The sequence below is a fragment of the Lates calcarifer genome, linkage group LG9, assembly GCF_001640805.2.
Source record: "Lates calcarifer isolate ASB-BC8 linkage group LG9, TLL_Latcal_v3, whole genome shotgun sequence".
Lineage (NCBI taxonomy): Eukaryota > Metazoa > Chordata > Actinopteri > Centropomidae > Lates > Lates calcarifer.
This window is the reverse complement of record NC_066841.1, coordinates 10,315,951-10,340,046: the sequence shown is the minus strand read 5'-3', so window position 1 is coordinate 10,340,046 and position 24,096 is coordinate 10,315,951. Positions and strand designations below refer to the sequence as shown.

Sequence of the window (24,096 nt, the reverse complement as noted above, 5' to 3'; positions counted from 1 at the left end):
TTCAGGCTGTTCAAAGTAATAGATTGCACTCAAAACAAAAACAGTGATTCAGGATAGTTTTATTGCAGATTATCAAGGAAGCATTACTAAATAATTATAAATTATACATAAAACCAGTGGGTCTTTGTCATTGTTTCAAGCCACTTTGCTCAATTGCATATCAAAAGGTCAGTGCTTAGGGTGCAGACAGGACACTTTAACAGCTCTCATCTTTAACTGATATCTGCTATCACACCATTTGAAATGTGCGCTCCTCAAGCTCGAAATCCAAAAATATATCACAATCTCAAAAATAAGGCTCAACTTTGTACCAACAACCCAAACAGTGCTTACATTGTGCGTTTACGTGACAGGCTAAAGGATAAAGGGTGCAGGGTTGAAGGACCACAGACTAAGCCTGGCGTAACACTGCTACAGAAGGTTGATGGTGGTTAACTTGTCATCAACATATTAGGTGTGCGTTATTGATACTGCAGGAAAATGGACTTGCTGCTACTTCTCTTCCTGGAAGCGAGCAGTGGCGTCCAGCTCGGAGTGAGAGTGAGAGTGCTCAGTTTAATTGCTGGCCCTGACTGCCTCCTGCTGGTCGTCCTGTTGCTTGAGGCGATAGTCAGCCAGAGCAGCCTTGATGGCATCCTCCGCAAGCACTGGGGAGGAAGAGGAATTAAAGATTGAATATACGTACGTGTCTAAAACAGTTTGGGAAAGAAGATTGTCATTAGACAAATTCACTGAAGACTTACTGGAGCAGTGAAGTTTAACCGGTGGAAGACTGAGCTCTTTGGCAATGTCAGTGTTCTTTATTGTCAAAGCTTCATCCACCTGAAAAGAAAAGCACATATACTGTAGCTCCAGTAAAGACAAAAACCTTTCCTAGTCAATGATGAGACATGAGCAGAGCGAAATAAACAAGAAAAATTACAGAAGTGAGAAAGAAGTGTTAAATTTGTTCACTCACAGATTTGCCCTTCACCCACTCGGTGGCCAGAGAGCTGGAGGCGATAGCAGAGCCGCAGCCAAAGGTTTTGAACCTGGCGTCCACAATCTTCCCCTGGTCATCAACCTCAATCTGTCAAAGTGAGAGTGTTAACAGTTTGCCAAAGAACCACAGGGGAAAAAAAACTACAAGTGATCATTTCATTGTGAACCGGATAAAAATAATTGCTCCTGTTAATGTTCAAGTAAACTGCACAGTGTGTTTACTTCTAAAAAAAATAACAGAGGAAATGCTTTATAGCAATGCTAAACTAAATCATGTAGACTTAGCGCTATCTATTTGACAATACAAAGATGTAGTGCATCAGTGCTGTCAGTGCTGTGTTCTTATAATGCAGCCACTAATGGCTGTGTGTGTACACAAAGGCTGTAATCCATCCATAGTTACCTGCAGCTTCATTACATCTCCACAGGCTGGAGCTCCCACCAAGCCGGTTCCAACATTCTTGGAGTTTTTGTCCAGGGAGCCCACGTTCCTTGGGTTCTCATAATGATCTACTACCTTGAAGTGACAGAGAAAGGCAAACACTGTTGACAGTATTTCATAATACTAAAATACATGAGAGGAACACAGACCACTGCTTGAATGGTTTTTCCAATCAACTACAATCAGAAAATAAATGTCTAGAAATCCTGAGGATTACTGTTATACAACAACAAGTTTCCTCCATTACGTAAGGGACACTGAAATAAACAGATTAGAACCGGATTTCATTGTCCCCTATACCAACTGCTGCATCCTGCCCCCTTCCCCTAGTTTCTGCTGAGTCATTCTCACTAAGACAAAAACACACACTGGCTGTGCTTGTTTTGTAGTGCATTTCCTAAATAGGACAACATTTAACACACAAAATTTCATGTGACTTCAAATTACTGCATGCCTGGGCTTTTTAAGGATATTTTTTGTGCACGTTGAAAACAAGAGCAGATTTATAACCATTTTACCAGGTGCAATGTCGACTCTAAAGCCAGGTTTACCAGTTGATGGCTCATGATTACACTTCTTCACAGCCACAAAAGCCTGTCGCTAAAGGTATATTATATTTCAACATCCAGGGAACACAAATCATCTGTTTACAAGCATAAACTAATTTGATTGACGTGAATGATTCTAAGGTCCACAGCCCCATTTCTCCCTGTTGCATCAGACTGTCGCCTCACAATGAAACTCAAACTAACCACCTAAATGTGACCACTGTGTAATATAGCCGAAATATGTTACACTGGCAAGAAAAAAAACAATTCTTCCACAGGTGTTAGAGAACATTTACAAGTTGTTCAGCACACTGTGCTCCTTCACTGTAATGACAGCCCTTAAAGCTTATTAATCGGATGTGATTCAAGTATCAAAGCTGGTGCAGAGGCCAGCTGGGCGGCAGATTAGTGACATTATTCTAGTCTTCTACTTGCTAACTAGCTGTAACATGAAACTAATAATTTTAAGTAATTTTAGGTAACATTCTGGTGTTTCACAAATGACAATTTACTTGTTTCTGTCACACTTTTGCTATGTAACACACATGGCTGTAGACTGATGTAACATGGGGCAATTTATAAAGGAAACCATGTACAGGGTTTCTGCTGGGTTAACAATGTTACATTTATGACTTATCTAATACCACATAGAATATAATTTGATCATGAAGTAGATATTTCATGATCACACAAGTATAAATGGGATATGGGAATCCAGCAGAGATGATACAGTTTATCATAATCTAACATTTTTTCAGGACTTCCCAGAATTCCCAAATTAATGCAACATAGACTCAGACGTGCGTCATAATATGTGATTATCTAATAACAGTAACATTAATTTAGGATGACAGTAATTAGATTTAATACCTTTTAATGATTCCTGTAACAAACAAACTCCCGTTTTGTTTTTCAAGAAAACTGAATTTTAAGCTCCAGCTCCATCTCATCACCTGAGCCAGGTTACCTCCATCAAACTGTAACTACTCATTCGTATCAAACTGTAAACAGAGATCAAACAGCAGCAGAAAAACTGTGGCCCGTCCCGTGTTCCGTAAAGCTGTAGCAGACTGGATGTTTTACCTTCTTGTGGTAACAGCACTGAGTGATGAACTCCGGAGCAGAGAGCCTCCTGGTGAGGAAAGCCAGAGGACTGAGACACTTGTTCGCCACGGTACCCGCCATGTTGAGAGACAGCGAGAATGACGCAGTTTGAAAGGGAATAGAGCAGCTCGAGCTGGAGCAGGCGATACGTCACAGCCAAGGGGCGGGGCTAAATTAGCGCTAAGCTAACATCTGCGCATGCCCAGTTTATATAAACAAGTGGAGGTCTTTTCATAATACAGTTTGTTGAAGGTGAACAATCATGCACCCAATCCTAAAACATATAAATTTGAAGATTTGAAAAAGAATAATGGATAAATATTTACTTGTTTTAGTTCAAGTCGTGTACTGCTCTTTGTTGTAAATACCCATACACCTGTAGAACAAAATATTTACCTAAAACAGTATCCTGCAAAGTAGCTTTCAGATACGTAAATATAGTGGGGTGCAATATTTATTGCTAGAAGTGTTACACAATAGAAATAAGAAATACAGTCATGAGCAAATGTACTTTCTAGAACTATCCAACAATAATGTAGAGAACATATAAGTTCCACCAGATTCTAGACTTACACATCAGTAATAATAACACAATAGCAGTACATACATTATGAGAATACAGTGCCGATTATGCTTGAGTGATGCATTTACTTTTAATACTTAAGTATAGTGGTAATAATTCTGTACTTTTATCAAAGTAAAATTGTAAAAACCTTTTAGTTGTAATTTTGTAATAATGCTATATAGTGGTATCTGGTATCTGTATTTTTACCAAATAAAATGATCTAAATACATCTTCCACAAATGCAAATAAGGCATTGGAACAAATGCAACATGCAGTATATAAAGCTGGGTATAGGTCAGTGTTCCAGGTACTCCTGTTAGTTGGTTAGACTCACTGACTGAAAATAATATACTCAGCTTTTACTCTGTTGTTTAACTGGATCATATGATTTTTTGGGGAACTAAACAAAAATGTGACTCACAACAACGCTGTAAAACGTGACGGGAGAAGTTGAATTGCTCTATAAATGATTAGAAACTGACTAGAGTGAGGATGCTGGCGTGTATTTATATGTCACATAGGCAGGACTATTGGTTGGAATTCTGGGCCTCCATAAATTTCCTCTTGGAAGATACAGACCTTAAATGTTTCAACTCAGTTACCTTTACCACATATTCCTTTATTTGGAGTGAAAACCTTAATAAACAACAAGAACCACCACTGTTTCCGATATTGTGACATGATGATGAGGAAATTTCACTGCAAACAAAGTATACTTTTACAGTTTATGTTAGAAAGGTTGTACTAACACTCTAACACATCTGGATATAGAAGTTTTCACACTCACAAACATGTGGAAATAATCACATGCAAGACAAAAAATTCCTCTTCCTGCCATTTATTGTTCTGTTTTTGTTAATCATCTATAGGACTGTGATTTCAGTCCTAAAGATAACATAGTCACAGTATAATTATTGGCAGTGATACATAGACATGTAGGTCTTAATTAATATTATTTCTAAGGTATGTTGAAGTGTTTGATGGCATTTTTTGACATTTTGACATTTTATCTTTTTCTTTTTTTAATACTGATTTGTAGTCTGAAATAAAGGAATTAAATGTTCTTTGAGTTACAACAAACCCTGAAACAGGAAACTGCTTTTGACCTAAGTTTTTTCTCACATTACAATTCTGCTAAAATGGTCAATTGGCACACCCTTGGTTAATGGATGTAGGCTTGTAGATTTGTCTCTTTGTGAAGGGGATCTCCTTTGTGAGATTGCAACAGCGTGCTGTTGTAAGACTCAAAAACACCCACTTAAAAACATCAGAAAAAAAATTCTTTCCGTTAATTTACCCTCTGTAACCAGGTAAAAACCTCTGCAACTGCTGACAATGGTCTCACCCACAAATACAAAATGTATTTTCAGTAAGTGAGTGGAGGGTAGGCAGCTGACTCTCACTTGTTCCATTACATATCATTCCTGATTGTTTTGTCATTTACGTCAAGAAACAGAAGTGAGAAGTTACATTTGGCAGCAAGCGGCACAGTAAAAAGGAACCTCAGAGTGTATGCTTTCTCAGCGAGACGAACGTGAGTACTTAAATGTGTGTGTTTTATATGATAAACTAAAATATATTTTCATGATAAAATTGTAAATGGTTATAATCATCTGTGTTTGTAAGTTTGTGTATGTTTCTAAAGAAAGACATTGTGTTTAATATTACAGAAAAAGTAACAAGTATGTCTGTGGATTACACTGAGTATGACGATTACACCCCAGTCAATGAAACTGAGACCAATACTACCACAGCTGGACTACTGACTTTGGACACTTCTCAGTCTTCTTTGACTCATGTTCTGATGGCAGTCAATATAATTATAACTGTTATTGGACTTGGAGGAAATTCATTAGTGATCTGGATCTGTGGATGGAAAATGAAAAGAACGGTCATCACCACCTGGTACATCAGTCTGGCCATTTCAGATTTCTTGTTCTGTGCATTTCTGCCCCTGAACATATTCTATATGATAACCTCACACTGGCCTTTTGGACTGGTCTTGTGCAAGCTCTCCTCCTCCGCCCTGTTTCTCAACATGTACAGCAGCGTGTTTCTGCTGGTTCTGATCAGCGCTGATCGCTGTTTAATGATTTCGTTTCCTGTTTGGTCACATAACCATCGGACAGTGCGGAGGGCGTTTGTGGTTGTCATCCTCATGTGGCTTCTGTCTGCTCTCCTGACGTTGCCCTCACTGATCTTTAGACAAACCACAGTCCATGATTCAGTCACTCAGTGCTACATGAATTATGAGAACAAGTCCAGACACAAGGCGGTGGCACTGACTCGATTCATCTGTGGGTTCCTGATTCCTTTCCTGATGATTGTCTTCTGCTGCTCTGTGCTCGGTGTGAAGCTCAGAAATTTGACCATCAAGTCAACAAAGCCTTACAAAGTCATGGTGGCGCTGATCTTGTCATTTTTCTTCTGTTGGGTCCCCTACCATACCTTTGTTCTTCTGGAGTTGGACTTGAACAGACACAGCCTGGAGGTACTTCAGACTGGATTGAAGGTGGGGGCCACCCTGGCATCAGCAAACAGCTTCATATCCCCAGTTCTATATGTCTTCATTGGTAATGACTTTAAACAAACACTGAGGCGCTCTTTGACATCAAGAATAGAGGAGGCAATGGCAGAGGATTTTCGTACAGGTGGTCTCAACCACTCAAAGTCCAAGTCAATGGAAATTATCTAAAATTAAGTTGAAACCTTTCTCATCAATGGCACAGAGGACTCCACCATATAAATCATGATTATAGAGCTGGGTGGTCCAACAAAATTGCATGTTTAGCTTTGGATAAGTATTGGTTACAGCAAACTGTATATATCAGTTAGTTATTTATCATGATGATAAAACCATTGACAATAATTTTGTGTCTTTTAATTTAAAAAAAAAAATAATTCCGATATTTAGTATTTTATAGATTGTTTTCATTTCTGTGAAAATTTGTTTTGGGTGCTGTTATGTTTGCAAACCAGCTTGCTTCAAACTGCACCTTGAGGCCTGAGTAAAGTTTTTTGAATTGAATCAAATGTATCATTTGCAACACATTGAAATTTAGTTGAGTTAACTGTAAGTAAGAGATAACAGAAGTGAAACATTCACATGACTTATCAAAAACTATGTGTTTCTATGAAATGTTCTTGAAAAACAAATATCTCTGTTATCAATCTTATTATTAGAAATTGGTGTGTGGTCAAAATTTACAGAGGAAAGTAAACAAAATGACTGATGTACTTTCATTGTCCTGACTTTCTTCTGCAAAGTTCTGTAAATTGAAACTGTAACCCTAGCAGGCAGTACTGTTGTATATCATGTTTGTGCTATTTTATGTTCAGTAAAGTTGATTTAAAAAATATTAAATCTGAACTTAATGTTAACCTATATCAATTAAAAATTGCAATGTGAATCACTGCATTTGCTGTTACCCTACAACCTACAACCCTACACTACGTTCCCCCCATTTTTTGTTTCTTTTAAGCTTATTGTTTAGTTTTTACAGCAGGAGGCCTCCAACCCTGCACCTTACAATAGAGAGAGACAGAGTTGGTGGAGCCTAAAATAGAGCTAAAAAGAGAGTGGCTACTGGACTTGTATTTGCCCTGTGGCTAAAAACAGGACTCCCGAAGAATTAAGCTTTGTGTCTGCTTACAAATCAACTTTATAAGGTGGTAACATGTTAATGTTGTGTTTGTAGCAATTGTTGCGCTGCCCCCAAGGCCAATAAAACATAAATGCATGTTTAAACATCTCCAAATACCTAGTACCTTGATTTGTGGAGCCTCTCGCTGTAGGCTCCTGATAGACCAAACTGAGGGCAGCAGAATACCACGCACTGCCTGGTAGCCGCGCCCCCTGCCCCCTCCACCTCAGAATCTACTACCGGTCGGTGCTGCGGATGTGTGATGCAACCAGCTGTAAGGATATTTTCCCAACTTTTCCCAACTAGTTACGAGTTTCTCACAATCAGATGCTCCACGGCAGATTGGATTAGCGCTTCTGTGTCTGTCGCTCGCTGCTTTGTTTTTGGTTAAACCGTCACTTTTCTCTGTCTTCTTCTTCTTCGCTTGCTAACGTTAGCAACGCAGCTAGCAGCCGATGGTGTTTGATTTTACTCCTCTTCTGGAGGATTATTCGCTTCAGGTTCGGTCTGCCGTTTACTCCCATTTGTAAGCCACAACCCCCAACTACCGGACCTCCCTGTTATGAGTATATTTTGAAACCCCGGCTGTCGGCGGAGTCACGCCACCTGTACCTTCTTGTGTAGCGGATCTACATTTAAATGGCCACCGCAGCCCCCCCTCCAGCCTCTGGCTCCACCGCGGCCACCGAAAACCCGAGTCCTGGGTCCAGCAGCTCGGCCGCGGCCGACAGCGGCAACCAGGACAGCACCTTCGAGTGTAACATATGTCTGGACACCGCCAAGGATGCAGTGATCAGCCTGTGTGGGCACCTCTTCTGGTACGTTGATGTCTGTGACTCCTTGTTTACGTTTTGCACTGTAACCCACCTCAGTCAAGGTATTAAGGCCACAGGCAGCTGAGAGGGAGTCCAGATCCCCAGCTTTATTGGGACTGTTTATAGTCGGGCTAATCTTACTTCTCATATGATAGAATTAGAAATAAACAAGAGGTTTACACCAGTTTATCGGCACACACCACGCAGGCCAATTTCAGCTGTGAAAAACATTTGACTGATCATCAGTTGGCTGCTGATGTCTGACCAGTTTTGAGATTTGCATGTTATCTTTATTCTAAGAAGAACAGTGTTAAGTTATCTTGGTCCATGTTTAAAGACCAAAGGGCATGTCTGAAAAAGACATGGAATTAAATTTCTTCCTCTGACTTGATGGTAATACTTGAATTTGGGTTAATGTTGCTGATTTAATGTTTGCCCCCAGTATAACATAGTACGTGTGTAAACAAACATGTTTTGATCTTATCATCTTGGTCGGTTTCATGGAAGCTTTCCAGCCTCTGTATCCAGGTCCACCTCCTCAAATCCAACCCTAGCCAACTTTTGTGTAACAGGAAGCCATGTTTGCTTTTGTTTTCCCCTAAACCTCTCGTAGCTGAGCTCATCCTCATCTGTCACATCTGTCTGATGCCATTTTTAAAATAAAAAAAAATGTTGTGTACTTTGCACATTCATGTTGTTTCACAACACATGAAATGTTTCACTAATCGAACCTCTTCTCTCCCCAACACCTCAACTCTCGTCTTCCTCTGCATCCCCGCTCAACCAGTTGGCCTTGTTTGCATCAGGTGAGTTGAGCCTACCTTGGTGTTCTTCCTTTTCATTGTATTCAAATGCCAATAACCAGACTTTTTCATTCAAGTTTTTTATAACTGAAGTAGCTGGCACCTTAATATGGCTTTGTCTTTGTGCAGTGGTTGGAGACCAGACCCAACAGACAAGTGTGTCCAGTGTGTAAAGCTGGCATCAGTCGAGACAAAGTTATTCCCTTATATGGTCGGGGAAGCACAGGTCAACAAGACCCCAGGTTGGTACTTTTGTGTAGTTCGATCAGGCTGACTCAAAATGTTGTTTTTGATTATGTAATCACAGTCCTCCTCTCTTTAACACTGCAATGGTAAATATGTTCCATTCACATGTTATAATGCATTATTTAATTCCACTGATTGAGAGTAATAATGTAAAGCTTTTTAAAACTGTAATCATGAGGACTTTTACAAACTGCTGTTGTTTTTTTTAGAGAAAGAACACCCCCTAGACCACAAGGGCAAAGGCCTGAGCCAGAAAACCGAGGTGTAAGTACTCTGCTCAAATACACTTTCATGATAACAGAGTATATGATTTCATGATTTTGTGCCAGATCTGTACCTTCAGGTTTTCTTGATTCCAAACATGTCAGACAGCAGTTTCTCAGTACAGTGTCACCTGTTCAGTAAGATTACACACTCATGATGAAACCATTACATAGAATGATGCAGGTGCTGTCGTGCTTCCCTATGCGTTATTCATTAACAAAAGGACATCTCCCGCTGGGATCTATTAGATGCTAAGTGTTGAGTTGCAGAGGTGTCTCTTGAGAATGACCACAAAATGCCCTGCCTGTTGCGTCACACCTGACTAACTATATGTTAAACTGTGCCTCATTTACTGTGACAAGGTATCTAAACACTAAAAGAATCCCCATGTTTTACAGGGATTTCAAGGGTTTGGCTTTGGAGATGGGGGTTTCCAGATGTCATTTGGAATCGGTGCCTTTCCATTTGGTATTTTTGCCACAGCTTTTAACATCAATGACGGAAGACCTCCTCCAGGTATTTATGTTTTACACTGTCCACCATGGACACACTGTATCTTTTATTACTCTTTTATTTATATTAAATAACCTCTGTTGAATTACTTCCTGAACAGCGGCCCCTGGGACTCCACAGCACATGGATGAGCAGTTTCTGTCTCGACTCTTCCTGTTTGTTGCTCTGGTGATTATGTTTTGGCTGCTGATTGCATAAAAGCACAGATACAGAACATCTTGGTTCTTGGGTTAAGCTGAACGATTTGACAAAGATGAGACCTTAAGACACATTGTCACGGTTTGTGTCAACATGATTCTGCCTCCATACGTCTTTTTTTTTTTTCCCCTCACCAAGCCATGCGAGATTTGAATGAAGGAGGTTTTTCCAAAATAAATATGTGTGCTAATCTAAGAAAAACAACTTTTTAAAGTGAACTATGTAACCTTGGCTGCCATTGTCATCAGGTCTTTTTCAGACCAGACATTTTGACTTGTCTTAGTAGGAAAAGTGACAGTTAATGTTATGATCTACACCTGTTCTTTTCCTGCTGTGACATTGAAACATCTTCCATGAAACAGGCATCTTTTAACCTCTTGCAAAGAATCCTACTGAGTTACACGCTGAGTCCAAGATGCGCTTCCTCCATGTTGTTTCTCAGTTCACTAATGTACTAAGAATGTTCTTTGTTTTAATCTAGCTCTGCCTGATCTTACAAATTACACGTCTCGTTACCAAAATCATTCACGTTTTGTGGAATCAAAACAATGTCAGACATTGTCTCTTTATTTTAGATGAGATTTAAAAGAACTGTATTGATGCATAAAACCAGTTGAAAGATTAATTTATGAAACAGTGTTCCTCTTATATTTTATTTTGCTCCGTATGTCACTATAATTAAATGTAAAATACTGTATTACAGAGTTAACATGGAGATTGGTTAGTTAACATGAAACCATTTCTCTACATGTGAATTCACTCTATTGACAGTAAAGTTATGTAAATAAAGATGTTAATCATCATCTGTCTGTTTTCCTATGAAAGTGTAAATTAGGGCTTCATTCTCGCACAAGCCTTACTTGTCTAATTAATATGCAAATCAAGATACACCAAATCAAAGTGGTGTGAAAAATTTAAATGACTTGATCAATACTAAGATCAGCTGAAAAGTATAATTAGTTTTTGTTATTTTTCATTCTGACATGAAAAAAGATGTACTGCAAACTCAACCACTTAATGCTGTAAAAAAAAAGAAGAAAAATAGATATTTTGGTCATTTTGTGGAAGAGGTTTATAGAAAACACAATAAAGTACCAAAAAAAAGTCAGGTTGGTCTAGTCCTGTGTTTCTTGCTCCGTCTGTTTCTCTTGAGATTCTGACTGTGCAATGTTGAACTCTGCTTCGTACATAATCTGCTGGATTTTTATTTTTGTCTCGCACCTTTTCTGTGGAGCAAGTCGCTTCAGAGCTGGGACAAAGCTCAGGAGAAACAGTTCATCCTCATCCCGTGGCCTGGTGGGAAATGAGGTGCCATTGTCTTTGACCAGCCACTTTGTGGGAGATGGTGTGCGTTGAGAAGAAGGCGATGAGAGTGAGTCTTGCACCAGGCGCCGTTTCCGTCCAGTTTTGCTGACAGGGGCGATCTGTGGGCTCGACGGCAGCTTGGCCATAACGGCCAGCTGGGCCATCTGTGTGTCTTGAGACATCGAAGGAAGTTGCGTCACAAATGCTACCTGGGGCTTGAGGTCAGGTTGACTTGCAGGGACCTTCATGACAGACTGCGGCGTCTTGACCGCCTCAGACGAAGGGGTTTCTCCCTCTGCGCTGCCAGATTCGTTGTCAGGGTTGTCATGGTCATCATCATTGCTGCCGCAGATGTCTGCAACTCCACTCCTTGATCCAGTGAAGGGTGCAATAAAATTCATAAGTTGTCTGTATTTCCATCTACTCTGTACGATCTCCCCCTGCTTCTTGCTTTTGATCTCCATTCGGACTTCTTTCAAGTACCGGTCTCTCATGTTCTTCCATTTTCTTTTGCACTCCTCAGCTAGAAAGTAAAATATCAGACTGTGAGCAGCAAGAAATCACATGATTCTCCTGTTAACTAACAATGCACAGGAATGAGGAAAAACTATCAATCAAGATAAAAACAACCTAGACATTGAGAAATGTTTATTATGATTCAATTATTTTCTCAATGAATGGATTAATCTTGCTATGTAAAATGTCAGAAAACTGAGAGACGCTTGTCACATTATCTCCCTAAATCCAAGGTGACATCTTCAGATTGCTGGTTTGATGGTCCAAAAATGAAATATGCTAAATGAAGATGAAAGATGAAGAAAAGCAGCAAATCACCACAAGTTGTTTTTTTTTTTTTTTTAGGTTTTACTGCTTATTTTAATAATTGCCAATTAATTTTCTGCCAATAGATAAAGATTGATTTAACATTTCAGGTGTTGATCAAACGATCATACTAGTTTTTAGCTGTTTGTTTTAGACTGTAAACAGTACACTCAGTGAAATCATACAGCTGAAGTAACACCTCTTGGAAAGTTTTACAGTTAGTATTAAATCAGTGCACTTGATAAAGTGGCCAGGGAGTGTATAGCCTGATGCCTGTACAGTATAGTATATTAAGGGGGTATTAAAATACAGAAAAACAATACTTTATCCAAAGAGGGAAATGTGGCTTTAATTATAAGTCTGTAAAGTTACACAAAGAAAGGCTAACTCTGTTTTCTTCTTCATATTAGGTGATGCTGCGCCATGTTTGGAGGTCACGGTTAGTTCATCTGTGTTTGGTGCCGATACATCACGGACCGTGACTCTGCGCACCTGGTTAATTTTCAGGCTGTTGGCCTCCGTGTCTTGTCTCCGACATGTTTTATCCCAACACACTGTAGTTGTGGTGCTGTCGCCGCCACCGCCGCTTCTACGAGACTTCGAGAAGCTTTCAGTTTGTACGGACGCGGTGTAATCGAGCGTGATGAAAAGCACGCGGCATGGTGAACACAGCAGAGCCCTTGACGCTGGGCATGTTTCCTTCCTCCGCCGTGCAGTGTTGGACACGCGGCTGGCGGCGCCGTAGTAGAGCTGGACCGTGCCGTCCGGTGCAGCGCGGCCTAGGCGTACGGGCTGCGGCTGCTACCGCTAGCACGGTGCGCGCCGCTGCAGCCCACACCACAGGGCTGCACTCGCGCGGATAAAAAAAATAATAATAAAAAACTTAATAGACACGTAAAATACCCCTATCTGCTAGGAACACGTTTGTTTTGGTAATTTATGTCTGTTTTGTCGTCCACGCCAATATCGCCTTCGCAAATAATAACTGGCAGTAAAGTTGTGATAAACAAAATAAACAACCAAACACTCACATGGGATACCCAGTACGATGCTGATGTTTCTCCAGGCATTTGCCCGACTTTCTGTGCAGCGGTAATTCGGCAAAGTGACATTGTACAGCTCTGGGTAATTAAATACGGCCAATATTAACTTATCGTCCATTTTGCCCTACTGTTGTGTCTGTGCTGCGCGGACGCGGAAGCGGCAGTCTTCTCCCGCCTTTTCCGCCCAGCTGCTGCCTCAACGCAACGCGAGTTATCGCGAGTGGCGGGCTGTCTGCCGCGCTGTGTCGCTCTGCCTGCCGTTCACCGGTGGCAATTGTAGTCTTCTGTCACAGGGGGGCGCACGACTGTGCAGTGGCTTGCATTACTGCTCTGTTTACTGTGGTTGAAAAGAAAATTTAACCGACAACCGTCATCATCCCGGTTTCTTCTGAAAGGTAAGTTTGAACTTTATTATCAGAGAAGAAGTAGCGTGATTTGATAATGAATCTAATTTACCGAGGCACAGACATGGTGACAAAACAAATACATAAAAGACCCCCCCCCCCCATTTTTGTAATTTCACGGTTACCTGTTGTATACAGTGAAGTTACAAAACATGAACCTGTTACCATCTTAAATCTTCATCTTAAATAAAATTCTGCTACATAAAACTATAAACTGTCTACACTGGCCCAGTCTTAAATACAGTATTACCTTTTCAAAAGGTGTAAAATTAGAAGTCTTGCTTATCAAAATTGCTTTTAAAAAACATTAAAAGAAGATTTAAACAAACTACAACATGGGTTGAAGGCTACATAATGTAAATTATATTTATATTTAATTGTATTAAAAGCTGTTGACTGTAACAGGACATAGAAAAATGGATTTAGTGAATATGTACATACTGGAACTTGGGAGTGATTTGTCTTTCTCCTTAGTATGCTACTCCTGAGTATATTGTATTGTCCAGTCTTGGTAACATAAACCAACTTAAATAACAAAACATATGGTCACAGTGAGTTCAACACCACCTTAGTTCAGGAAGCCTGCAGGGTGATGTTGAAGCCACACAAACTAAACACCAGATCCCAGAGCTCATTTTCATTTTTCAAGGGAAATATGTGAGGAGAAAAATGTGGAGAGCGACATAATGTTTGTATTTTCACTGCTATTAAATGTTGAGTTTCTGCAACCACAGAGCGGCTTTCTTGATTCCTCTCCAGTCTTCGGGGTATTGCTATCCAACAAGTGTTTTCTTAACCTTCAACAGTTACTGTGTTTCCCTGCACAAGAGAGGAAGGTTGATCCTCTGCATTTCCTGGTCACACAGCTGCAATCTCAGATCCCCCAGGAGGTTTTGGGCCCCGGTCCAGCAGTAAGCAGAGACACTGAGCTTTTTCACACGTGAATGGTCTCATGCCATGTGTGGTTCTCTGCTCATTTACCAGCAGTCAGTGTGTGTGTGGGTGTATTTTATAATCCTGTGTCTCCTGTTTGAATTGCACTGATTTGATTTGTGTCCTTTATCATTCATGTTTTCATTTTTCCTCCCACTGACCTGCTATGTGAGAAGCCATTTGTTATGTCTGATCCCAACACGTAACCTAAAGGCCATGTTAGTCAATGATGATTATGCTGAAAAGAAACTCACATGTCAGCACCATCAGAACAATTACCATTCCGTGTGATAACTGTGCAATATTTTCCAGAAATAACTGTTTTCAAAATGCAGCATCATGACAAGACAAGACAGAAAAGTAATTGCATTTTCTTCTTCACCCTCGGCCTGGCACGGATCATGCTTTTTCTGTCAGTATATCTCAGCTGGTGCTTGGCAGAGCTTTGTTTCTGTGAGAGAGTAAAATAAATCAGTTGCTAGTTATTGTTTTTTTCTCTTTATAACACCTCAGGGTGTTTTTGAAGGGTAATAGCAGGCATCATAAAATCATGTGGTGTTGAACTGAACCATTTCTAGTGCAGCACTGATAGAAAAATCATGTTTTACTGTTCCATCTGGAAATCTGTACCAACCACGGGGCATTTATAGTTTCCTTCACTTTACTTCTTACACCAAATATTGCTCTTACAACAACAAAATAAACCTTTATCATTCTAATCCCCAGTAATGAATTTTGAACTGTTTGAACCAATGTGGACATGGTACAATTCCTTCTTTTGAGAACCACAATGACTGCAGATAGCGATCTCACATGCTCCGCAAACTATACATCAACAATCTGGACGCTATTAAACCCAAGTGAAAAGGATGGGATGGTGTTTATTGTTATCTGTTTTCAAAAGCCCTTATAAGAGGAGCTTAAGACAGATTGTGGAAATCCATTAATTCGTGTATTGCCTTGTATGAAATCACAGGATTTGTTGGAGGTGATGGTGGGGGTGAATTTAACCTGTAATAGCTTTACCTCAGCTGTGCACATTGTCAGAGGAGTCAGGCTGAAAAGACTGCACCGCACAGATAATACACACGATGCATGATTGTGAATACAAACCACACAGAGGAGCCCCTTTTCTGAATTTACCCTTTGCCATTCATGCTTATCTGTACTGAGTAATGCATACAAATCTATTAGTGTCACCACACACGTCACTAGCACTGGCAAAATGAGTCATTCATTTATCTGCAACTCCCTGATTACTGGGTGTAATTAGCATGCCTTGTTGTTGTCAGTGCAGCCTCGACTCGTGTCATTTACCGAACATATCTGCTAATTTGCACAAGATCATGTGTTGATAAAGCCAAATAGGAAAGTGACATTATGAAATAAATTTAGGGAGCTAATCCTCAAGTTCAGCATACACAAGTCTCCGGCCACACCAAAAAACGTTCATCTTTAAATCCAGGTTTCTAATACCGAGCAATCCCCTTTTCTCTAAAACCTCAACAATAAGGATCTTAGGAGCTCTCCACTTCTCATTTTATGCAGTGAAATCTGATTTCTTTTGGAGAAAGGAATGAGGCAAGATTAACTGAATCTGCCGTCCTCCCTAACCTCTTCACAAAACTGCCCAGATTAGCTAGGAATTAAGTTTCAACCGTTTTATGTGTCTGGTCCATAGGGGGGATTATAGTTTTACTTTCTTTCTTTTTTCTTTTTTTTTGCCTCCCAATTTCACTATAAGGGCCTGACACACTGTTGTAGAGAGAGGAGAAGGAGAAGAGCAGCTGAGCCTGAACAGTCAAAAAGTGCTATGTGTAAATATCCTGTGATTATCACTGCTTGAGTAATATCGGAATTTCATTAGTGATGGATGGACTGATCAGGATGGAGAGACAAAAGTTTCCTTTCACTATTGAAAACATATTGAGCAAATATCCAAACAGTAATGGAGACAGGCGGACATGTGGGACGAGTGGTGCTGGACTAAAAGAGAAGGCAGTGAGTCCCGTTGGAGACCAGACTGAGACCGTTCATCATGCCTGCCTGTGCTGCTGCTACTGCTCCCACTGTGGAGACATATTCAGGTCTGATTACATTCCTGAAGGTAAGACCAAACCATCAGCTCCACTGGCACATGTTTTAAAAATTGGTTTTGTTATTAGTATCACTTATATACCCCCTGCCCCCAATCCTCAAATCAGATTTCCTCCCTGCAGCCTGTCAATACGGATGGACCCCGGTGGTGCTCTCAAACCCATGCAGGCTAGGAGAAGCTCGCAGAGATGAGCAGTCACCCGGTCAGGTGCAGAGGCGGACCAGACGTCACCGCACTATTTTCACAGAGGAGCAGCTGGACGCACTGGAGGAGCTGTTCCTGCAGAACCAGTACCCAGATGTGAACACGAGAGAGAAATTAGCACAGCGCACTCACTTGAGAGAAGAAAGGGTAGAGGTAAGACTGCTGTGACGCATTCAGCCTTTAATTAAAACTAACTCAGTTATACATGGTTTAATGCCTGAGTGAATGAGGAGTAATAAATGTGTGCAATTTTAAAAACTGTAATTGAAAGGGATATAATAGCACCAAATTTTGTCAGTTTGTTATGTTTTTATTAAATGTCTGTGTTCATAATGATATTTGATAATGCCATCTAATGTTCTGTTTATTTAAATGTGAATACAGTATGTCACTAAAGCAATAAAATTACAACTAACTAACTTCTCTGACAGGTCTGGTTTAAAAACCGAAGAGCAAAGTGGAGGCGTCAAAAAAGACTATCATTTGGTGTGGGAAATACAGAAAACTAAATTTTGTACTGTATATGTATATGGGTGACAGCACTGAAAAAGAAGAGAACTGTGTGTGTGTGTGTGTGTGTGTGTGTGTGTGTGTGTGTGTGTGATAGAGAGAGAGAGACAGAGAGGGTGAGTTACATAAATACGAAGAATTTTACTTGCTATCGTTAGAGAACATAATTGCCAGACAAAATCCTTTTTTAACTAACACTGAATTTTTGTGTCAGTCAAATCATATGACTGTAGACAGTTCTGTAGCCTTTTTGTGAAGCTGGTTGGTGTGAGTGCATGATAGAAGTGCTGGCAGCAGATGGTAATACTAACCCTGAAAGGTGAATCTTGAGTCTGTAAATGGAGTGTTGTAGTTTGCACCAGTTGTGTAAAAAGTGTCCTTGATAACAAATAAAGTTCTTCTGCAAGAGATGGATGAACTTTTTCATTGTCCAGCAACGTTTGACTTTCATCAAACAGGTCTCTATATCAGTTAGCCAGTTGAAACCAGTGAGTACCAGGATCCTCCAATTAGTGTGGTTACAAGATCATTCCTAGGTTAGAGCACTGAGTTAGAGCACTGTATAGACTGAAGAATCTGTCCTTTCTCTCACTGCTGCACCAACTTGCTGGCCTCTAACACTCTAGACAACAATCATAGTGGACTAATGATTAGAGAGTTTATTTGCCATTTGCACAGGCACGTTTAAGTACAAGCACATTGGAATTCTTGTGTGTTTGTCCATGTTGCAAAATTAATGATGGCAGCAGTGATAATTGCTTTGCTGTCAAGATACATTGCAACAGGTAGCCTATAAATTAATTATATCAGTCATCAATATATTATTATAATAGGCCAATATGAGATTTTGTAATTTGCGTACTGATATCAAGTAACTTATTCCCACCCAAAAAAAGTGATGCACTCCAAATACATACTGTACATATCATAGAACACAATGTATTATTTTTTAAGTTATAAAAGTTAAAATAAACAAAAATACTGAGAATTTCCTGAACGTCCGTAAACTTCCTGTGACGTAATTCAGACTATACGACACTACGTCGTTCGTACGTCGCTGCCCTGGCCAGAAGTTAGGTAATGCGTTACAGTTTGTTCGTTCACAGCTATTCCTAACGTGTAATTATCTACGACGTCGTTTACAGTTTTGAATTGTACTTGTCAGGTGGAAAAGCCGCTTCGCGTTTCCAACCAGCCGGTGTTTGTCTCTGAACGATTGCCGTCAGCCGTTAGCTTGAGAGGCTAACAGGGTCCACAATGGAAGGCAGCGCTAGCGTGAGGAAAGCCCTGTCCGGGACTCTGGTTCCCTCAGCGGTAACAACAGTGGCTCTCCGACAGCAACCCGAGGAGAAAGAGACGGGGAAGCGGAAGAGGAAGGTCCTTGATGAAGAGGAGTACATTGAGGTAATTAAATGATAGACAGCAGTTCGTGGTCTTATGGTATACATCAGTAGTAACCAGGCAAGGAACAGCAGTGTTTTGCTAGCACGTTTGCTAATGCTAGCAAAGAAATGGTTTATAGGGAAATTATTTGGTGTAACACACATTACTCTCGCTTTGTGTGTTTTCTAACTTGGGACTATGTAACTTACATATTATCTCTTTAGTGCCCTCGAGCTTTGACACGCGTTTCAAATCAGAGGTGCCCCATGCCTTGTTTATTTTTGTAAGGAATAGTGCAGTTTATGAGATCAGACTACTGGAGACAAGATCTAGGGTTTTGGTAATTCTAAAATTATGATTTTACATTGTTGGGAATTTCTTAAATTAATGATGATAAGTCAGCGGGTTCAAAAATATCCTTTACCCTGCTCTGTTACACGAAGAGCTGAGACTTATTTAGCTGATCATTAAATAATCATCCAATGACAGGTAACGTTATTGATGATCTAATACTCGTTCTGATAAATTGCCAAGCAAGAAATCCAAACCTCTGGTAACAGCTTTTCATATGTGATGAATTGTGAAGCTTTTCTTATCATTGTGAATTAAATATCTTTCCATTTTGAACTATTGGACTAGCAAGTCAAGTAAATATATGTGAAAGAATGAAAGTGAGATTTGCCTCAGAAATACTGGTCAGTTCTATAACTATTTTTGTTGGTGTTGTAGTATTAAACCAAAATGCCATTATCCTCTCTTACTCAAATGTTACCTATCTTTGTACTTCTAACAGAGTATAGAGAAGATTATCCAGAGGGATTTCTTTCCAGATGTGACAAAATTACAAGCACAGAAGGACTATCTGGAAGCTGAGGAAAATGGAGACCTTGAGAGAATGAGAGAGATATCTATCCGATATGGGTCATCTTTGACTAAATCTACACCACGATCCTCTGCACCCTGTGAGTATTATGAGAAGTGAATGTAAGCGCTACACTTTCCATGTTTTTATACCTTACTCTCAGAAGGAAAGAATTTATTCACCAGATATTTTTACTGTTTCCACAAGTGTGCTTTACAACGATTCATCCTTTTTGTGTTTAAGATGTGACTCCAGCTAGCTTTGAGACTCCAGTGGGTCGCTCAGGGTCTCCCTCCTCCACTCGTGGCAATAAAGATTTAGATAGAGGTAAGTGTTAATTTTTTAAATTTGAAGATCTAATCAATTTGAAGATTTGTGTGTTTACATGAGCCCCTTTGCTCCACCTTAAACCCCCTTTTTGCATTTTAGTGAAATCTTTTCACATGCTGTATGTCGTTCTTAACAGCAATTTAACCCTATTTCTATCAATGTTTTATTTAGAGAGCAAAGACGATGACAAGGAAGAGAAAGAGCTGCTCTCTCTGGATCGTTTCTTGGCAAAAAATACCAGTGAGGATAATGCATCATTTGAACAGATAATGGATCTGGCAAAGGACAAGGAGAAACTGAAGCATGCCTGGCTATATGAGGCTGAGACTGAATACAAGCAGGTACATATTTTTAGATGAGGCTTTTCTTAATTTCAAGGCAAATGAAATATGATTGCTTGCATCATAGGTGTTCTGATTACAGATTTTTTTTAACCAAAATTAAATTTTGAGTAAATTTTCTGTGACCAAATCAAACAGTCACCACCTGTGGACTTCAGCTGTGGCTCTGACAGGTTTGTAGCTTCTTCCTGCTTATTCCTGTAAACTGCAACCATGAGGGTTGCTTGGCTTTTCAGTGGCAGTTGTTCATCCACAGTCAGACGATTATTTTGCACACACCCCTAGACTACAGTAAAAACATTCACTGATGACAAACACTGATGTGTTTCAGCGCCATGAGGAGAACCTTGCTTTACCGTCAGTAGAGAAGGCAGCACTTGAATGCGTCAAAGCTGGATTGGAGACATGGGAGTATAAAGCCAAGAATGCCTTGATGTATTATCCAGAGGGTAAGATTTTTTATGTTTTATTTTAAACATGAATCCCCACTAAAGGCAATTGATCAAGCTGTGAAGGGAAAAATGAAATGTAATGTGCTTTTCACATTTTCCAATTCAGGTGTTAAAGACGACGATGCTATTTTCAAGAAGCCAAGAGAGGTAGTTCACAAGAATACTCGCTTTGCGGGAGACCCATTCAGCAAAGCTCTCAACAAAAGCCAGATTCAGCAGGCTGCAGCTCTCAATGCACAGGTAAATTTTAGGATTATGGTTCATGAAAAGCCAAAATAAGGCACAGTGTTGCATCAGGGTAATGTTGTTTTGATTGCAATGTGCTCCATACATGTGAGTGAAGTGTCTCTGCATGGCAGTCTATTCTTCAGTTGAGTAAAAGTGTTTATTCATAAATGATACAGCTGATAAATCATGTGTTTTTTTTGTACAGTTCAAACAGGGTAAAGTAGGCCCCGATGGGAAAGAGCTCATCCCACATGAATCCCCGACAGTGAATGGATATGGTTATGAAAGAACGCCTTCCCCTGCACCTGGTAAGTGGGTCTTAAAATCCTCCTCCACGTCGATGACAAGTAAAACTAAATACTGCCTTAAATGGATGGTTCAAGAGCTCCACCTACGTTTGGAGTAGATTTTCTGAAAGCTGTTTTTGTCCCCTCAGGTGTATCTGAGTCACCTCTGATGACCTGGGGTGAGATTGAGAGCACCCCATTTCGTCTGGATGGATCAGACACCCCATATGTTGAGAGGAATCACGGCCCATCATTTAAGGTACTGAAGACTGACTGTTAGCTGCAAAGCTTTGTCAGTCCTGATTTTTTTATTATTTGAAAGGCTGTAAGATATTCACACTTAATATAATTTCTAAAAGATTCCAGAGCCGGGACGGCGAGAGAGGCTGGGTTTAAAGATGGCCAATGAAGCTGCTGCTAAAAACCGTGCAAAGAAACAGGAAGCTTTGCGAAAGGTGACAGAGAATCTTGCAAGGTAAAGACATTCAACCCTCAACCCTTTTATCCGCTGTATTTAACATTGTTAGTTCCCCACAGTATTTGTTAGTGCAGTCATGAATCACAACTGTCATGAGCTAACTGAGCACCGCCTCCTTTGTGTTGCAGTCTAACGCCTAAAGGTCTGAGTCCAGCCCTCACCCCCGCTCTGCAGAGGCTCGTAAACCGAACTTCTAGCAAATACACGGACAAAGCGCTAAGAGCAAGCTACACTCCGTCTCCCTCACACAGAGTCACCGGCTGCAAGTCTCCCTTTGGTGGCCCAGCCACTCCATCGGGGACACCAACACCAAACAAAGCCAAGACGCCAAGCTCTCAGGACCTTACATCACTCACAGACAATCTGCTGCAACTTCCCAAGAGACGGAAAGCCTCAGACTTTTTCTGAGTAAGAAAAGCTGTTCTCTGCTCGGATTGTACAAAAGTAGACTTATTATTATGAGGAGAACATTATTATTATAAACTCTCCAGACCCAGTTTTCTCATATTAAAGAGCAAATCTTTCAGCTGGATGACTGGATAAAGAAATGTACATGAGGAATTTTTACAGATTTATTTGTTACATTTTTGTACAGATGCGTTAATGTAGATCCCTGTGAAATACATTGTCCAAATGCTATGTAATTATTTGTTTATCTTTTTGCAATTTTTTTGTTTCATCTCAAATGCAAGGTTTCATTTCATTCAGACTTTTGTACAGTTTTCCTCCAGTTAAACTTGTGCTATCCCTACCAGCACATGCTTAACTGGTATTTTTTAATATAATTATAACTCAGTATTTGTTTCTGAGAATCATACATCCAATTAGATTTTCAACACGCAGCATCCGGTAGTCTGTCTCCCAGTTCTTCATACACGTAGCCGTGACTTTTCAGTGTGTGTCTCTGCATCCTAAGTACATGCTTTGTTACTTCACAGCAGATTTCTTCATTATTGCACTTTTGTGTTGGTGTTAAAATGGGGGGAAAAAACACAGGGCTTCAATTAGACAGCTCACAGACTGTCAGTGTAAATGACATGTTTTGTTTTACTCTGCCTTCTTAATTTAAAGTTGAAAATTCACAGGCAGAGCATCATAAAACCACACAACCTTTTTCTTAAAATCTATAATGAAATTAGACATTTTTGACAAAATAATAAATGTACCACCAGATGACATCCTTGTTCTGTTCTACCTCCTACTGATGGAAGAACAGAACTGTGAATATTAACTTTATACCTTTCTTCTTTTTCTAGAGCAAGCTTCAGATGTAAAGGCACAGTCATACTGTTCTGTTTAAACTACTGCCAGAAATACTCCAACATGCCCTCAGTCAGTTTTTTGGAACATAAGCAGTTACAGGGTATCCTGAGGCCATATTTTTTATTGAATGAGGTTGATCTGTTGTGTTGGGAGGTTGGCACACATGCTGCAGCTTGATTTTCAACTTAGTATTCTCAGGGTCGTCCTGGTTCGCAGATCAGTGTTTTTATTATAAAGGAGTCAATCAAACATTGTTTGTGTGCATTACATACTTTTAGCACTGTTAATGTTTAATATGCATGTTTATCTCTTGTAAGAAAATGAGTCTACTTTGCTTTGAGGCTTATCACAAAAGCAGTATAAGGTATAGGGTTTCATTTGGTCTTAAAACAGTGCTTGCATCCCCATGTGTGCAGTGAAAGAAACTCTGTTCACTGTATGTCCGTGAAACTTAGTGCAATGCCAGCTTTAGAAGTGGAGAACAAACTCCACAATCCTCAGCAGAAATCAGTACAAGGCTTCAGTCAAGTGAATATCATCTGACAGTGCAGGCTTTTTAGTACGAAATTCCCTCTGTTTCCCCAGACAGTATTTTCTTGCTGAGCAATGGCAGAGGAATGGTAACATAAAGAGGAAATTTTGGACTAAAAGAGACTCATTATGTAAGTGGGCCAAGAGGCAACTTCAAAATGCTTCTGGATTAGACGTTAGTTGCAATTATAACCTGCATTTTTAGGATTTATACAACTTTTATTTCATGTGTAGTATGGGAGTTGAGCTGTGTTGTATGAATTGTGATCCTCGCTCCACAGAAATTGTTCACATCATGCTACATATTAAGCCCCAAAATCTGCTGTTAAAGACATTAAATGTCTCATACAGTATGATTTAAAAGGTAGGCTGTAAAATGTTCTTAAAGACTCAACTGTTATGATAATTGTAGTCATAAGAGTTTGACCCATGGGCTATCTCACAAGGTCAAACAGGTCAGACTGTCCCAGGAATGGAAGAAAGGCCATAAAATAGAACT

General features: G+C 40.0%; 6 protein-coding genes across 10 annotated transcripts; 4 read left to right on the top strand and 2 right to left on the bottom strand.

Moving 5' to 3' along the window:
• Positions 1-43: 43 nt before the first annotated feature.
• On the bottom strand, positions 44-3,218 carry LOC127142806 (iron-sulfur cluster assembly scaffold protein IscU). Its single transcript, XM_051072902.1, has 5 exons — positions 3,055-3,218; positions 1,385-1,498; positions 959-1,069; positions 744-822; positions 44-647 (listed from the first exon to the last, which is right to left on the bottom strand). The coding sequence occupies exons 1-5, from the start codon at positions 3,154-3,156 to the stop codon at positions 556-558; spliced, it is 498 nt and encodes a 165-aa protein (XP_050928859.1). The 5' UTR covers positions 3,157-3,218; the 3' UTR covers positions 44-555.
• A 111-nt stretch (positions 3,219-3,329) lies between these two features.
• On the top strand, positions 3,330-7,050 carry LOC108879839 (chemerin-like receptor 1). 2 transcript variants are annotated; one of them, XM_018671251.2, is made up of 2 exons: positions 3,330-5,174; positions 5,311-7,050. In XM_018671251.2, the coding sequence occupies exons 1-2, from the start codon at positions 5,153-5,155 to the stop codon at positions 6,333-6,335; spliced, it is 1,047 nt and encodes a 348-aa protein (XP_018526767.1). In that variant the 5' UTR covers positions 3,330-5,152; the 3' UTR covers positions 6,336-7,050. The 2 variants fall into 2 exon arrangements, with proteins under 2 accessions (XP_018526767.1, XP_018526768.1); XM_018671252.2 differs by having other exon boundaries at positions 3,330-5,188.
• Positions 7,051-7,478: 428 nt separating this feature from the next.
• rnf185 (ring finger protein 185) lies at positions 7,479-10,926 on the top strand. 2 transcript variants are annotated; one of them, XM_018671257.2, is made up of 7 exons: positions 7,479-7,558; positions 7,909-8,102; positions 8,887-8,905; positions 9,032-9,144; positions 9,358-9,412; positions 9,811-9,928; positions 10,026-10,926. In XM_018671257.2, exons 2-7 carry the CDS (start codon positions 7,924-7,926, stop codon positions 10,121-10,123), a joined length of 582 nt encoding a protein of 193 aa, XP_018526773.1. In that variant the 5' UTR covers positions 7,479-7,558; positions 7,909-7,923; the 3' UTR covers positions 10,124-10,926. The 2 variants fall into 2 exon arrangements, with proteins under 2 accessions (XP_018526773.1, XP_050928858.1); XM_051072901.1 differs by having other exon boundaries at positions 7,497-8,102.
• Positions 10,927-11,009: 83 nt separating this feature from the next.
• Positions 11,010-13,504, bottom strand: LOC108879841 (uncharacterized). Of its 2 annotated transcripts, none has more exons than XM_018671256.2 (2): positions 13,282-13,504; positions 11,010-11,951 (listed from the first exon to the last, which is right to left on the bottom strand). In XM_018671256.2, the coding sequence occupies exons 1-2, from the start codon at positions 13,409-13,411 to the stop codon at positions 11,239-11,241; spliced, it is 843 nt and encodes a 280-aa protein (XP_018526772.1). In that variant the 5' UTR covers positions 13,412-13,504; the 3' UTR covers positions 11,010-11,238. The 2 variants fall into 2 exon arrangements, with proteins under 2 accessions (XP_018526772.1, XP_050928857.1); XM_051072900.1 differs by lacking the exon at positions 13,282-13,504 and adding an exon at positions 12,743-13,243.
• Positions 13,505-14,341: 837 nt separating this feature from the next.
• LOC108879843 (homeobox protein goosecoid-2) lies at positions 14,342-17,899 on the top strand. Its single transcript, XM_018671258.2, has 3 exons — positions 14,342-16,737; positions 16,850-17,085; positions 17,364-17,899. Exons 1-3 carry the CDS (start codon positions 16,500-16,502, stop codon positions 17,439-17,441), a joined length of 552 nt encoding a protein of 183 aa, XP_018526774.1. The 5' UTR covers positions 14,342-16,499; the 3' UTR covers positions 17,442-17,899.
• Positions 17,900-18,428: 529 nt separating this feature from the next.
• ess2 (ess-2 splicing factor homolog) lies at positions 18,429-22,648 on the top strand. 2 transcript variants are annotated; one of them, XM_018671333.2, is made up of 11 exons: positions 18,429-18,519; positions 18,608-18,846; positions 19,619-19,787; positions 19,931-20,014; positions 20,189-20,358; positions 20,690-20,807; positions 20,917-21,050; positions 21,244-21,346; positions 21,475-21,584; positions 21,685-21,800; positions 21,932-22,648. In XM_018671333.2, the coding sequence occupies exons 2-11, from the start codon at positions 18,700-18,702 to the stop codon at positions 22,209-22,211; spliced, it is 1,431 nt and encodes a 476-aa protein (XP_018526849.1). In that variant the 5' UTR covers positions 18,429-18,519; positions 18,608-18,699; the 3' UTR covers positions 22,212-22,648. The 2 variants fall into 2 exon arrangements, with proteins under 2 accessions (XP_018526849.1, XP_018526848.1); XM_018671332.2 differs by having other exon boundaries at positions 18,468-18,846.
• Positions 22,649-24,096: the final 1,448 nt, after the last annotated feature.

Bases quoted from the DNA above. Each gene is read 5' to 3' on its own strand.
- LOC127142806 (XM_051072902.1), bottom strand. From the start codon at position 3,156: ATGGCGGGTACCGTGGCGAACAAGTGTCTCAGTCCTCTGGCTTTCCTC. The intron at 1,499-3,054 runs GTAAAACATCCA...TGTCACTTCAAG, and splicing joins AGTGCTGTTACCACAAGAAG to GTAGTAGATCATTATGAGAA. The intron at 823-958 runs GTGAGTGAACAA...TTTTCTTTTCAG, and splicing joins AGTGGGTGAAGGGCAAATCT to GTGGATGAAGCTTTGACAAT.
- LOC108879839 (XM_018671251.2), top strand. From the start codon at position 5,153: ATGCTTTCTCAGCGAGACGAAC. The intron at 5,175-5,310 runs GTGAGTACTTAA...TTAATATTACAG, and splicing joins GCTTTCTCAGCGAGACGAAC to AAAAAGTAACAAGTATGTCT.
- rnf185 (XM_018671257.2), top strand. From the start codon at position 7,924: ATGGCCACCGCAGCCCCCCCTCCAGCCTCTGGCTCCACCGCGGCCACC. The intron at 9,145-9,357 runs GTTGGTACTTTT...TGTTTTTTTTAG, and splicing joins ACAGGTCAACAAGACCCCAG to AGAAAGAACACCCCCTAGAC. The intron at 9,929-10,025 runs GTATTTATGTTT...CTTCCTGAACAG, and splicing joins TGACGGAAGACCTCCTCCAG to CGGCCCCTGGGACTCCACAG.
- LOC108879841 (XM_018671256.2), bottom strand. From the start codon at position 13,411: ATGGACGATAAGTTAATATTGGCCGTATTTAATTACCCAGAGCTGTAC. The intron at 11,952-13,281 runs GTGAGTGTTTGG...TTTACTTTCTAG, and splicing joins CATCGTACTGGGTATCCCAT to CTGAGGAGTGCAAAAGAAAA.
- LOC108879843 (XM_018671258.2), top strand. From the start codon at position 16,500: ATGGATGGACTGATCAGGATGGAGAGACAAAAGTTTCCTTTCACTATT. The intron at 16,738-16,849 runs GTAAGACCAAAC...TCCTCCCTGCAG, and splicing joins GTCTGATTACATTCCTGAAG to CCTGTCAATACGGATGGACC. The intron at 17,086-17,363 runs GTAAGACTGCTG...CTTCTCTGACAG, and splicing joins TGAGAGAAGAAAGGGTAGAG to GTCTGGTTTAAAAACCGAAG.
- ess2 (XM_018671333.2), top strand. From the start codon at position 18,700: ATGGAAGGCAGCGCTAGCGTGAGGAAAGCCCTGTCCGGGACTCTGGTT. The intron at 19,788-19,930 runs GTGAGTATTATG...TTTGTGTTTAAG, and splicing joins ACCACGATCCTCTGCACCCT to ATGTGACTCCAGCTAGCTTT. The intron at 20,808-20,916 runs GTAAGATTTTTT...TTTCCAATTCAG, and splicing joins CTTGATGTATTATCCAGAGG to GTGTTAAAGACGACGATGCT.